The sequence below is a fragment of the Mastigoproctus giganteus genome, chromosome 3 (genome assembly GCF_048544385.1).
Source record: "Mastigoproctus giganteus isolate SK-2022 chromosome 3, ASM4854438v1, whole genome shotgun sequence".
In the NCBI taxonomy this organism is placed as follows: Eukaryota; Metazoa; Arthropoda; class Arachnida; order Uropygi; family Thelyphonidae; genus Mastigoproctus; species Mastigoproctus giganteus.
In genome coordinates this window covers 232,079,361-232,093,584 of record NC_143577.1, presented here as the reverse complement: position 1 = coordinate 232,093,584, position 14,224 = coordinate 232,079,361, and the positions used below count along the sequence as shown (strand labels likewise).

General features: G+C 37.2%; 1 protein-coding gene across 1 annotated transcript; it reads right to left on the bottom strand.

The window, feature by feature from the left end:
* Positions 1-13,852, bottom strand: LOC150088838 (cysteine-rich DPF motif domain-containing protein 1). Its single transcript, XM_090370335.1, has 5 exons — positions 13,806-13,852; positions 13,520-13,688; positions 11,718-11,832; positions 2,637-2,720; positions 1-36 (listed from the first exon to the last, which is right to left on the bottom strand). Exons 2-5 carry the CDS (start codon positions 13,648-13,650, stop codon positions 1-3), a joined length of 366 nt encoding a protein of 121 aa, XP_090226461.1. The 5' UTR covers positions 13,651-13,688; positions 13,806-13,852.
* Positions 13,853-14,224: the final 372 nt, after the last annotated feature.

The following is a 14,224-nucleotide window of genomic DNA, read 5'->3' as shown; positions in this document are numbered from 1 at the left end:
TTAAGATGCTGAGGTGGTGCCAAATGCTGCCTGTGCCTAAGTGAAAATAAAAAAATTAACTTCTTAGAAACAATAATTGATTAAAATACCAAATAAAGAAGATACAAAATAAACAAGAAATATGTGAAGGTATGCACAACATCAACCCAATGTGAAGGTATGCACAACATTATCCCACACAGTATGGCAGAGATGCTGTATACAAAGAAATCATCCACTATACCACACCAAAGGCAAATACCAACACTCACTAAATGGAAATGAAACAAAACCTAACTGTCAGGATAACCATATTTGAGATGTGTTTTTTAATATCTGTCTTCACTGCTTGCATAGGGGCATCCATGGTCATTTTGTTTGTTGGCCATGACAGAAATGCAGGTATTTTGGGAATTTCTACAAGGCTGATCCCTTCTTGATGAAGTAGTTACTGTAGTTCCCTAAACTTTTATTTGTTTTATTTCTCTTTAAGCAAGTGCCACCTTTTATATGGTGCAGTGGGTGACTTCCTTACATGTTTTCAGGCAGCGATTTCACCATATTATACATGATATATAAGGCCTCTGTCCATCCCTTTATTTTGGGTATTTCAATTGAGTATTCTTTCTGCAGGAAGTTTGATTTTTTAATGTTTGCTTAGTAGGCAGGTAGCAGTTGGCACCTTTTGCAGTCTGCAGCAATCTTAACATGGTACAAGCAGTATTAAACTTAGTATTAAATTGTTAATTGATCACACACCACATTTAATTTTATATTTTAATGCCAAAATAACTTATTAACTTGGAGGAATTGAATTGAAAACTGAAACAACAAGAAAGGGATTGGGATGGGGGTCACAATATGGGAAAACACAAAATTCTTTGTACAATGCAGGCAAGTGGCAAGGAAAGCCTGTGGTGTCCTGTCAATGATTTGTTGAACAAGAGGAGTGCCACGAAGAAATCCTCAAGCCAATTGAAGCCACACATCCCCTTAGCACACATGGACAGTGAGATTCCAGCACCAATATTGCCAATAACAACACAAGTGTGGAAAAGACCTAATCGGGCGTATGGACACACCAATCACCTCCATACCTGCGTGGCTGACCGCATTACACACAGCTTGGTTGGCCATACCTCCCAAAGGTATCTTTGTATCAGTATCTTTGTTGATTGAGGAGGCAAATTTTATCCACGAGTCTTTTTTCGCCTTCCTGGATTTTACTGGATTTTATGCAACAATTTAGTCTTTTTTGTAAAAGAGTTGATTAGATACTAGTTTATTTTATCATAATTGGTCCAGCAGATACCACTCTGTACAATTTAATGCATTGAGATATTTACGTGAATTTTTAGAAGCTTTCTAAAAATACTGGGAACAATTCTGGAGATACATTAATCTTCCATCAATTAGGCAAGGATTCAAACTGAGACAGCAATTCACCTTTCTGGGAAAAAATAAAGAAACTAAATGGTAAATACCATAGGTTGCCTTCTCCTATTATTAATTGGAATGGGAAGGAGATCTCATCTGTTGATGAAATTGCCAATGCCCTAGGAACGGTGTTCTGTGAATTGTCCGCCTCAACTGCATATCAACCATCTTTTCAAAAGATCAAAGCTGAAGCTGAGAGAAGGAAACTAAACTTCAAAACTGCATGTTCTTTTACCTATAACCAACCACTCACAATATCTGAACTGAAAGAATCTATATATACCTCAAGAAACAGCTCTCCTGGCCCTGATGGAATCTACAATATAATGATTCAACACCTCAATCAGAAATCACTAATTTCATTGCTAAACTTTTACAATAGAATATTCTCAGAACATATATTCCCTACTTCCTGGCGACATTCTTACGTAATAGCCATACCTAAACCTGGAAAAGACCATTCGATTCCTAACAACTATAGACCAATTTCTCTAACCAGCTGCCTGAGTAAGACTTTAGAAAAAATGGTTCACCATCGACTCACCTGGTATCTTGAATCCGAAAACATAATCAGTGATAATCAGTTTGGCTTTCGGAAGAATAGATCTGCCCTAGACCTCATGACCAAAGCCGAATCCAACATAAGAAATGCATTCATCAGAAATCACCATCTCGTCATGATATGCCTTGATATAAACATCTGTATATATCATCTTGATATAAACATCTGTATTCAGAGCTGAAAAAAAAAAAAAAAAAAAACTGAAATCAAACGATAACACTATTATTTTCAGTTTTTTTTTTTTTTTTTTTTCAGCTCTGAATACAGATGTTTAGGAAAGTTCTTGAATTTACAAAATACCTTAGAATAAGTCATAGGTAACAAATTATTAGGAAGTCGCACCTTTAAAAAAAAAAAAAAAGTATTGAGCCTCTTGAGGTCCAAAAACAAGCATAAATAGACCTAATGAGACAGGCAAAGGCAAGCCATTTGGAAAATTCAGTAAGCCTTCGAATTTTCCTGATGGCTTGGAAATTTTTCAAAGGCTTGCTGGATAAGTAGTGCCAGAGCTTGGTTACTTGCTTTTTTTGTTTGTCACCAAATAAACAAGTTTTTTTTTAAATGAAAGCAACTCAACTTTTTCAGAAACCAATTTCAATAAAGATACACTTGTTATTTAAATTGTTACAATTACAATATTTCTATTATGTCCTCTTACCTTTTTTATTTCATCTGGAAAATGCTCATACTTATTTTGAGCACACATCAAACAGAAACGCTTTGTATAAAATATGCTGCACTCCTGAAAAATAACAAATAAAGACTTCTTTATATGAAAGGCTGCAGCCATATACTACTGATTTAGTAAAATGAAGTTAAGAAATATATCACTTTTACTAATGGAAAGAGAGGGAGTTGCAAATGCAGATAATAAAGACTCAAAAATGGCAACCTTGGAATATGGAGATAGTGATTTTTATGATTGGGAGTTTATTGGTCTAAACCACTTTTGAAATTCAGCATCCTGCACTCCTGATTAATAACCACTATCCCTATATATTTCTTGTAAATCACATGGTAAGTAAAAATATTTCAGAAGTTAAAATATAATACATATATAATACATATATGCAGCCTTATATTTCAAAACTCCTTTCCGTATTTTATGATGGTGTTTTTCAACACAGAGTTCCTTTTTACTGTATGATTGCCAACTCTTCCAGTATTTCAAACTAACTTATCCATCACATAATGTGTTCATGCATCTTTTAAGTCAATTTTTTAACTTATATTATCTTTCATACATTCAGTATTACGTTACCTATATCCATTCAAATATCTCAACACTAAATTTTTGTGCTCATTTCTCACAATGTACATTGCATTTCTGTGCTGTCCTTTCCCAAGGGTGGAATTCGGAGTGGAAGTGTAACAAAAAATATTCACAAAAAACCTCTTCATATGAAACTAAATCCAATTTACTTTTCTGCATTGGGGGGTCTGCCTAGTAGAAAACATGATAAGCATCCTTTTTCTTCAGAAGCAGTGATTTTAATTTGAAATGCAGGTTCAATACTGAGGCGACACATGGTGATTTGCCTTCACAATGTAAGTTTAACGTATTTTGCAGCACACTTAAGTCTGCTTGTAGTTACAAAACTGAGACTTTAATTGACCAAAATTAACCCTACCTGTTCAGTAATGTTTTATAGTTCTCATATAACTGAGGCTTTTTCTCTGATCTACTTGAGCTTTAACTAGCTGTACCATTGAGCAGTTTTTCATTTTTTTTTTTTTTTGTTAGTTGTTGGCACATCGGCTTCTGTGGCCACAATGCACCTCCCAAAGTTTTTGCATTTTACTCTGATCCAAGCTCGAGGTGGGATTCGAACCCGTGACCTTTGGGTTGCCAGGCAGGCACTTTACCCACCTGGCTACCTGGTCGGCTTGAGCAGTTCACATACTATGGATATATCATCACTGCATTGTCAGTTCTTTCACTGACAGTGCTTACCTACCAACCAGTGAGATACTAATGTTAATGATATGCATCTTAAATAAACAGCAGAATATTTCTCCTTTTGGAGCAGTGCTTTTTATTTAAATGTAGGTGCCACTGTGAAAGAAAGTCACCATCAGTGACTTGTCTTCACAATATGAAATTAGTGCATTTCATATTGTGAAGTAATTTCATAGCTGGTAGGCTGCTACTATAGTGTGCAGCCTACCAGCATTATCGGATGCTATAATGTGAGAATACACTAGAGCAGTGGTTCCCAAACTGTGCACCCCAATTCGCAGCGAACTCACAGGAGTCCCGCAGTATATTTTAAATTTTCGAAGGAAACACAGTGATACTCAACATCTGTCGGACACCGCGGTCTGTGTGAGTAGCACAGTAGTATTGTCACTGTCCTCCCTACACTGGGTGGAAAGGCCCAGGTTCAAATCCCATCGATGATGCAAGGAACTCCGGCCCCGAGTGCCAAGCGATAGTGACAAGCGATTTTCTTCCTGCGAATATATAGTGCTCTCCCAAAGTGTTATAGTTTTGATTCTTTTCTAGCGTCACCTGTTCTTTAGTTTACTTGAAGAGGTTCTGTACTTTAAAGGACAAAAGTAAGAACCGAGAGAGGAAATCTACCTTTCTTTTTTTATTCTATATATTCATTACTAACCCTTTATTTTCTTCAACAACCGCTTGGTCACTGGTGGCACCGCTCCTGCCTCCACGTGGCGGGGCCAGTAACCTGGGGGATAAGCCAACCCCCGGGGCTAAAAGGAGCAGAGATGGAAACAAGTGACTTTCCACGCTTAGAGCCAAAGAGCTCGCAAGCAAATGACATACACGACACTGACCATGACTTCTCTCTATCGAAGAGAATGAAGAAAGACATTGGCAGACAGGAACTACCAGCATTCCTGATAATACATTCTCTGTCAACACAACCTGTGAGCAAGCTCTCCCCCTTTATTATTCAGAGATGCCTCGAACATGCCGCAGGTTCACCAAAAATGGTGAAACGTCTCCAATCTGGGGATTTATTAATAGAGACCACCAATTCTCGACATTCTGAACTATTATTAAGTATGACATCCTTGAGTGGAATCCCAGTTCAAATCACACCACATAACACCCTCAATTCCTCAAAGGGAGTGATCACTGAATGGGATCTATTAAACGTTCCTGAAGATGAAATAGCCCAGGAACTTAAAGAACAAAAAGTCACCCAGGCAAAGAGGATCATGATCCGAAAAGATGGCAGTTTAGTTCCTACCCGGAGTATAATTTTAACTTTCAGTTCTCCAAACCTACCAGCTTCAGTCAAGGCAGGATATTTAAACTGTCGCGTTCGGCCATATATTCCGAACCCCCTAAGATGTTTTAAATGCCAGAAATTTGGCCATTCCCAGACAGCATGCCGTGGAGACGCAACATGTGCAAACTGTGGGTGTAAAACTCACACACAAACAGAGTGTAAGGCACCAACCCCACAGTGTCCAAATTGCAAGGGTACCCATCCGGCATACTCCAAAGACTGCGACCTCTGGAAGTTGGGGAAAAAGATACAAAAGTATAAAGTTGAAAATAAAGTTTCCTACCAAGAGGCAAGAAAACAAGTAAGATTAAATAATCCAAAATGCACTTATGCCTCTGCTACTTATAGTCACCAGTCAGTAGGATGTCAGACAGACGTGTCAATCCCTCCAGATACATCGATCTCAGACTGGGCTAGATCAGTCCTCTCGGTCCAACATCCATCAAAGGCAGTCGATCAATGCAGTAATACGCCACTGACAGTTCCATCCCAGAAACTTCCCCATTGTCAAGCAGCGGAAAAATTAGATCCAGTTGAGGTGAAGCAATCTCACCCCTCAAGCATGGACACCGATGATACCACAAACTCAGAAGATCTGCTTGAAATACATGCAGATGATGATAAGGAAGAAGACAATGACTCAAGACGCCCAAATTTTTCAAAAAAAGAAAAATCAAAACACGACAGATTTAAACAAGCCTCTCACAAAAAACAAACAGACTCCTCTTCCGCTCACAAAACCAAATAATGGAACAAATCATACAATGGAATTGCAGAGGTTTTCGCAGCAATATTGATGATATCTATGAAATAATTAACCGTTACAATCCTGCTGCCATATGCTTGCAAGAGACAAATCTAACAACAAAAATATCTGTTTCAGTCAAAAACTATACTATCTTCAGAAAAGATCGATCTGAAACTAACAGCCCCCATGGAGGAGTAGCTATACTAGTGGAATCAGGAGTTCCCTCCAGGCACATTCCACTACAAACACCATTAGAAGCTGTTGCTACTCGTATAGTAATCGGTATCACACTGACACTAGCCTCAATTTATCTTCCACCGAATCAATCATGTACAATTCAGCAACTGTTAAATCTAATTTCTCAATTACCACCTCCTATTTGTTTACTAGGAGATTTTAATGGGCATCATCCATTATGGGGATCTCTGGTCTCAGACGGACGTGGTGATCTCATTGAAATGTTACTTGACCGAGAAAATTTGACACTATTGAATAATGGCTTACCGACATATATCCATTTTCCTACTGGGTCAACCAGTGCAATAGATCTCTCAATTTGCTCTCCGATCCTCTTCCCAACTATAGAGTGGGCAGTACATGACAATCCTCTAAATAGTGACCACTATCCGCTGATCTGTAGTATTCAAACCACCCATTCCAAACAAACTGAAACAAAAACAAAATGGAAATTTTCCAAAGCAAACTGGACGAAATTTACCAGTCATGTATCTTTTGATGATGACACCATAGAGTCTTCTGCTATTGACACTGTCACCGATCATATCACAACGCAGATACTAACAGCAGCAAAAGCCGCCATCCCACAGTCTCAAATAAGAAACCATCGGCATATCAATTACTGGTGGAATGGTGACTGTAATAAAGCGAAGAGAGAAAAAAACAAAGCATGGAACGCCTTCCGCAAACATCCCACCACTGCCAACCTTATTAACTTCAAGAGACTGAGAGCTAAAGCTCGTTATATCCGGCGGAAGGCGAAAAAAGACTCGTGGATAAAATTTGCCTCCTCAATCAACAAAGATACTGATACCAGAATAATCTGGGAAAAAATAAAGAAACTAAATGGTAAATACCATAGGTTGCCTTCTCCTATTATTAATTGGAATGGGAAGGAGATCTCATCTGTTGATGAAATTGCCAATGCCCTAGGAACGGTGTTCTGTGAATTGTCCGCCTCAACTGCATATCAACCATCTTTTCAAAAGATCAAAGCTGAAGCTGAGAGAAGGAAACTAAACTTCAAAACTGCATGTTCTTTTACCTATAACCAACCACTCACAATATCTGAACTGAAAGAATCTATATATACCTCAAGAAACAGCTCTCCTGGCCCTGATGGAATCTACAATATAATGATTCAACACCTCAATCAGAAATCACTAATTTCATTGCTAAACTTTTACAATAGAATATTCTCAGAACATATATTCCCTACTTCCTGGCGACATTCTTACGTAATAGCCATACCTAAACCTGGAAAAGACCATTCGATTCCTAACAACTATAGACCAATTTCTCTAACCAGCTGCCTGAGTAAGACTTTAGAAAAAATGGTTCACCATCGACTCACCTGGTATCTTGAATCCGAAAACATAATCAGTGATAATCAGTTTGGCTTTCGGAAGAATAGATCTGCCCTAGACCTCATGACCAAAGCCGAATCCAACATAAGAAATGCATTCATCAGAAATCACCATCTCGTCATGATATGCCTTGATATAGAGAAGGCCTTTGATACCACATGGCGCTACGGTATCCTAAGAGATCTCCATTCTATTCATATGAGAGGCCATTTACCATATTTTATTCAAAGCTTCCTTCAGCACAGATCTTTCCAAGTGAGGTACCGGCAGGTTTTATCTCAAACATACATTCAAGAAGAAGGAGTCCCACAAGGCTCTGTTCTTAGTGCCACTCTGTTTGCAATACGAATAAACAACATCACAAACAGCATTCCAAATACCGTTGACTCGTATCTCTATGCAGATGATCTTACCATATCCTGCCATTCCCAGAACATGAACTATATTGAGAGACATCTACAAATATCCATTAATAACATTGAATTATGGATTGCGCAAAATGGATACAAACTGTCAAGCCACAAATCTACAGCTATACATTTCTGCACGAAGCGCGCAATGCATCCTGAACCCGAGTTGCATTTGGCCGATCATCCACTAACAACTGTGAACAGTATTCGCCTTGTAGGGCTAATTTTTGATAAAAAGTTAAACTTCCAGGAGCACATCAAGTACCTAAGAACCACTTGCACAAAGAAAATGAATATACTCCGGGTCATCTCCAGTACATCTTGGGGCGCCGATCGTTATACCCTGCTCCACTTATATAAATCTCTAATTAGATCTCGGTTAGACTACGGAGCACCTGTTTATGACTCAGCTAGGGAGAGCACCTTGGCCCGTCTTGCACCCATTCAACATTCTTCTCTTAGGATAGCCCTAGGTGCATATAGAACATCACCAGTTCAAAGTCTTTATGTTGAGGCTCACGAACCTCCGCTTAGCATCAGAAGAAAGATGTTGCTGGTAAACTACTCAGCTAAAATTAAAAGTCTGCCTACTCATCCGGTTTGGCCACTGTTGCATAATCCTCAATTGAAAACCCATTATACAAATAAACCTAGAGCAATTCGACCTTCTGGCATCAGACTGCAGAATCTAACAGAAAGCTGGAATATTCAGCTTGATAATATCATCAGAGAAAAAAAAAAGATCCGGATCCCCCTTGGACTAACTTCACACTTTCTTCTGATGAACACTTTGAGCAATGGGGTAAAGACTCTATAGCAGATACTAACATCCAACAACTACATGTTGCTCACTCACAAAAGTACCCCCACTTTACTAAGATCTATACTGATGGTTCGAAGTCTGACAGTCGAGTGGGTGCAGCTGCCGTCTTCCCTAATACAACTGTCTCAATTTCACTTCCAACCGAATGCAGCAGCTATACTGCTGAACTCCATGCCATTAAGATTGCTCTGGAAAACATCTCGCTAATGTCAATAAATAAAAGTATAATATACACTGATTCACAGAGTGCTATTTTAGCTTTGAAAAGGACTTCCCCACCTAAAAATCCTTTACTAAAGCTCATAAAACATATGCTGACACGTCTTCATGAGCATCAGAAAACTGTTATCTTTTCATGGATCCCTGGACACAGTGGTATTCCAGGAAACGAATGTGCAGACAGTGCTGCCAAGTGTCCTTCCATCATACCCTCAATAAACGACCTAGTCCCATATCCTGATTATAGGCATAACATACGGCGAACATCTTTTGAACAATGGACACTTATGTGGAAAATGCAAACAAATAACAAGCTATTTCAAATAAAACCTGAACCACAATTATGGACTTCTAGCCTTCGTAAAAATAGAAAAGAAGAAGTAATCTTAGCCAGAACTCGTATAGGTCACACTCACCTCACACACCTCTATCTGCTTACAGGAAATGATCCTCCGCAGTGTGCACACTGCTCGCAACCACTTACAGTAAAACATATACTCCTTGAATGTAACTTGTTCAGCAATGCCCGACGAATGTCTTTTAGTTTCATTTCAGATCTACAGCAACCTCTCTCTCTCTCTGAATAGCATAATAGGCAAAGAAGCAAATCTCTCTGAATTCTTTTTCTATATAAAACAAATAAAAATGTATGACCGTTTCTAACTGCTCACCGTGCAGTTATCATAAGTACCTTAATTAATTTGGAAGGCGCAATATGGTCTAAGTAGCTCTTGCGCCAGAAAACACCACAACAACAACAACAACAACAGCAAGGAACTTTAATGGCCTTTTTTCACTCCGTGGCTGAGTTAGTTGGTCTCAGGCGTAAATAGCATGGTTTTCCCCCCAGAAACTGGGGTTTTTCATCCAGCAAATCAGACAAATCGACCATAGAACACACACAATTAACAGACATAAGACACACAGCATGGCAGATGAATTTAATTATTCGGGTGGCCTAAAAATAGTTTGGTTTTGTTTTTTTGTCAGACAGTGCGAATAAATAGCTCGAGGTAGTTCACAGTTTCAACATTACTTATTAAGTTGTTTGGACCTAACAATTAACAACTAACTATTTAATAAACGGAACTATTAGGTATTTTTTTTTGGCCTAGGGGCACCGCAAAAAAATTACTGAGACACTAAGGGCACTGTGAACCAAAAAAGTTTGGGAACCTCTGCACTAGAGCATTCTACCGAATGCCATAGTACGGTAGACCACACGCTATAGTAGCACCCATTTCCACTAGTGTAAAAAGGTCAGGTTGGTTTAAGCCACCAAATTCGGGATGGGGTCAAGTGAAAAGTGCATACTAAACATTATGGACCCCCCCCCCCCAGCACTATATAATGTGCATGTGAGGTGTGTGTCAGTACACAGCTTGCAGAAAGCTACGCAAAGCATAATTTTATAAACGTACTTCAAGTGAGAGATGGTGTCCATAATGTTTAGTATGCACTGTTTTTCACTTGAATCCATCCCAAATTTGGTAGCTTAAACTAACCTGACCTTTTTACACTAGTGGAAATAGGTGCTACAATAGCATTCAGTAGACCATCACACTGTAGTATATTCTCACACTACAGCGTGCTGGTAGATCGCAAGCTATAGTAGCACCAAGTTTTCTTATATATAGATGGGGCTAAAAAATATATGGTATGCTTTCTTTAATGTTACTGGTTTCTCTCATTTATTTTTGTTTGATATTTTTTTATTTGGTTTAGCAAATCATAATTAATAGATCACCATTTTTAATTCATAAGAAAGTTAATTGTTTATAATTACAACAAAACTGGATAAACAGATGCCACATGAGTGTACTTGTTACAACTCAGGGTGCAAGTGAGTGAAGGTTAAACCTTTTATGCCACTCAAAAACTCATAATTACTACATTCCCATATACTTCTTTTAACATGTCAAGTGTTTTATTTTGCTTAAAATAATGGCCAATCCCTTTTACACCAAAGAACACAACATGCTATACCATAGCTGCTAGCACAAAACTGATTTACTTTAAAAAAGTACTGTTGCTTGATAGTGTATAGTGGGAGGCCCTGCAAACCCTGCATTTCAGGGGTCTAGTATATAGGGGAGGGAGGCTGAGTAATTTCATAAATAAGATGTTTTATTATGATCAGTTCTGTGCCACTTCTCTGGATTTGCACTATGCCAAAGTGAAAACATGTGCACCATGTCCTTGCTATGATTATCTGTATTTTGCTTCCATAAGCCATGCACAAAATTCATGTTACTTTAGTTATGCCTCATATCTATAATTTAATAATAATAAAAGTTAATAATAGTTTTTAATAATTAATTAATAATAAAAGCTTTAATAACAATAAACACCAAGGATATAAACAAGTGACCTTAGTTTCTGTAAAATTTCAATTAATTTCATATAATTTTTCAATAATTTTAATTTCAATATAGAAACACAAAGAGGTATGAAAAATTCTAAATATGGGAGGGGGACAAGATTGCTTAATGATTTATAAACTTAAATAACCTATAGATGTAGACATGTGAATTACTGACATAACAATTTTATTTTATTTATTTATTTTTTTTCATTCACATAACATAATCAAAATGGTCCAATGAACAAAAAAATGCTGTATGCATATGTTATTTATATCTATTGCATGTATAGAAGGTGAAATTTTCACTTGCCTTTGCTTGACAAACTAACTGATTACAAACAGCACAGTGACTTCCTAAGAAAAGGAACATTCCCTCTCCATGAGCAGCAAAAGGATCTCTAGAGATATAGACATCTTCTAGAAAGCTAGATAGAGAGAGAGAGAGAGAGAGATATGTAAACTTAAACTGATACTGTTTAACAAATAACCTGTATATCTGAATTAATGGAACTTCCTTAAGTACTTTTAACAGCAATTTAGAATTTTGGGAAATTTGAGATTGCTGGTAAAATAAAAATTCTGAATTTCTCCTTTTACTAAATGTCCATTGAAACAAATATTAGATATTACTATTTTTTATCATACACTGAATAATGCAGCCTACAATATTACTTGGTTAACAAGTTCATTACATCTTTTAATGCAAATACGGGGCTTCAAATTAAGCCATCCTACTCTTAAAACTTTTCCTTCCAATTTTACAGGAGAAAAACCAGATATTTTTGTCAAGCAACCTTCACTAGGGATTGATAAATTCAGTCATAGAAGAAAGCACAAAAATGTTTCTGCCCTTTTCAGTCCAAATTGACTCAACCCACATTGTTTTCAATGCTGAGTCAAAACCATCATCAGAAAAGGCAGCAGCAAAAATGTTAAGGAATTTTTACTCTTATTGTAGAGAGAACTGTCACACAGCAACACCTCAGAGAATACATTCTACATTTATGAACACACTGCACAAGTACCATATACCAATGGTCTCCAAAGTTTTTTGGTTGCACACCCTTATTTTACTAAGGACTAGTGTGCACCCTGGAATAAAAAATTAAATATAAAAGTTTAATATATATTTTTTATTTATAAATCATTTACATGGAAGGCACTATATCTGAAATCACATATAATTTGTGATTTTATGAGCTGTACCAATGCTTGTGGCAGCGGTACAGCTCAGCAATAGCAGCAATTACAATCCATCCTTTCTTGATCTACATATTGAAATATTAAAAAACATTTATTTATAATTTTTATTTTCAATTATGTTTCAAAAAACTAAAGTTTTCATAATTAATAAATACTATTTTTTGCAGAATATTCGCGCACCCCTAGGGGTGCATGCGCCCAACTTTGGAGAGTTGGATGCATGAATTAATGAATTTATATAATTCATTACATTAGTAATGAATTATATAAAACTGAAGACAATCGGGCAGTGATGTTAATTTTACAGCATGTTATAACACGAGAAATATTAAAGGATGTTTTTATGTTTGCATTACACCCACATTCTTCTTATATAGAGGTTGCTTTAGAATAACTTTAAAATATACCTGGGATGGTGCTGTCAGAAACATAAGCTGAATACTGCTGGTACTGATAGTCCACTTTTAAAAATTTCTTAATTAAAATATCTCTGGTAGACAGTGTTGGATTGGAAAGATCTCTTCCCCAACCCCAGGAAAGTAAAAGTATATTTTTTTGAATTTGTAAGCGTACAGAGCGCCTTAGCAAGTTACCTGAAATGGCTGAACTCCCTCCCCGAAATTATTCTCATAGATATCTTTCCCATTCCATTTCAAACGATTTCCTGTATATAAATGAGTCTGTTTATATTTAAAAATGCGACGAAAAAAGAAGCAATGGTTCCGGTTCCTGTATAAAAAAAAAAAAAAAATTTTTTTTTGCTACCTGCCTATTCTGGCTTTTTTTTCTTTCTCCTCCCTCTATCTTGAAAGATACTCCCACCAACGTTGCAACTAAGGCAACTTGCAGCCCCGAGATAAAGTCATTGCAAAATACTACTAAATGAACATGATCAAAATGATAACATACACAAAACCTTTCGCAAAACCTGGCTTTCTTCCATAATATTGATATTTCTCCGTTAAGCCACATAAAAAACATCTAAAAGTTCCTTCTTGTGAATTACGATCCTGTTTGTTAGATACGGGACCTTCACTCATGTTGTACAGCAGAATGTCTTCCCTTCATATAGAATCGTCTAAAATAAAAAGACCACGTTAGTGCTCTCCAAGTAATTTTAAAAAGTAAAAAGAGAAAACGCCATTCTACAGTAACATATTTTCAATGCTTAAAGTCATCATTTAAAGAATCATACATAATTACGATACTATTCCATTGCCTCCATGATGTAAACAACCACAGAGTAACCGAGTAAGAGGCGTCCTCTGTCACTTACTGATATGATCACAAAAAAAATATAGATTGCTTCAATCACATTAAATAAAATAAAATAATTATATTAGGGTTACCCGTAATTTAATACATTAACACGTATTTGTGTCTGTAAATTGCGTGTGTTCTCTGGTCGATTTGTCTGTTTTGCTGGAAGAAAAAAAACCCAGTTTCTGGGAGAAAAAACCTTCCATCTACGCCTGAGACAAACTCAGCCACGGAGTGAAAAAAAGCTCACTAAAGTTATTCGCGTCATCGATGAGATTCGAACCCGGGCCTTTTCCACCCGGTGTGGGGAGGACGGTGACGATACCACTGTGCAACCCGCGCAGACACAGATTA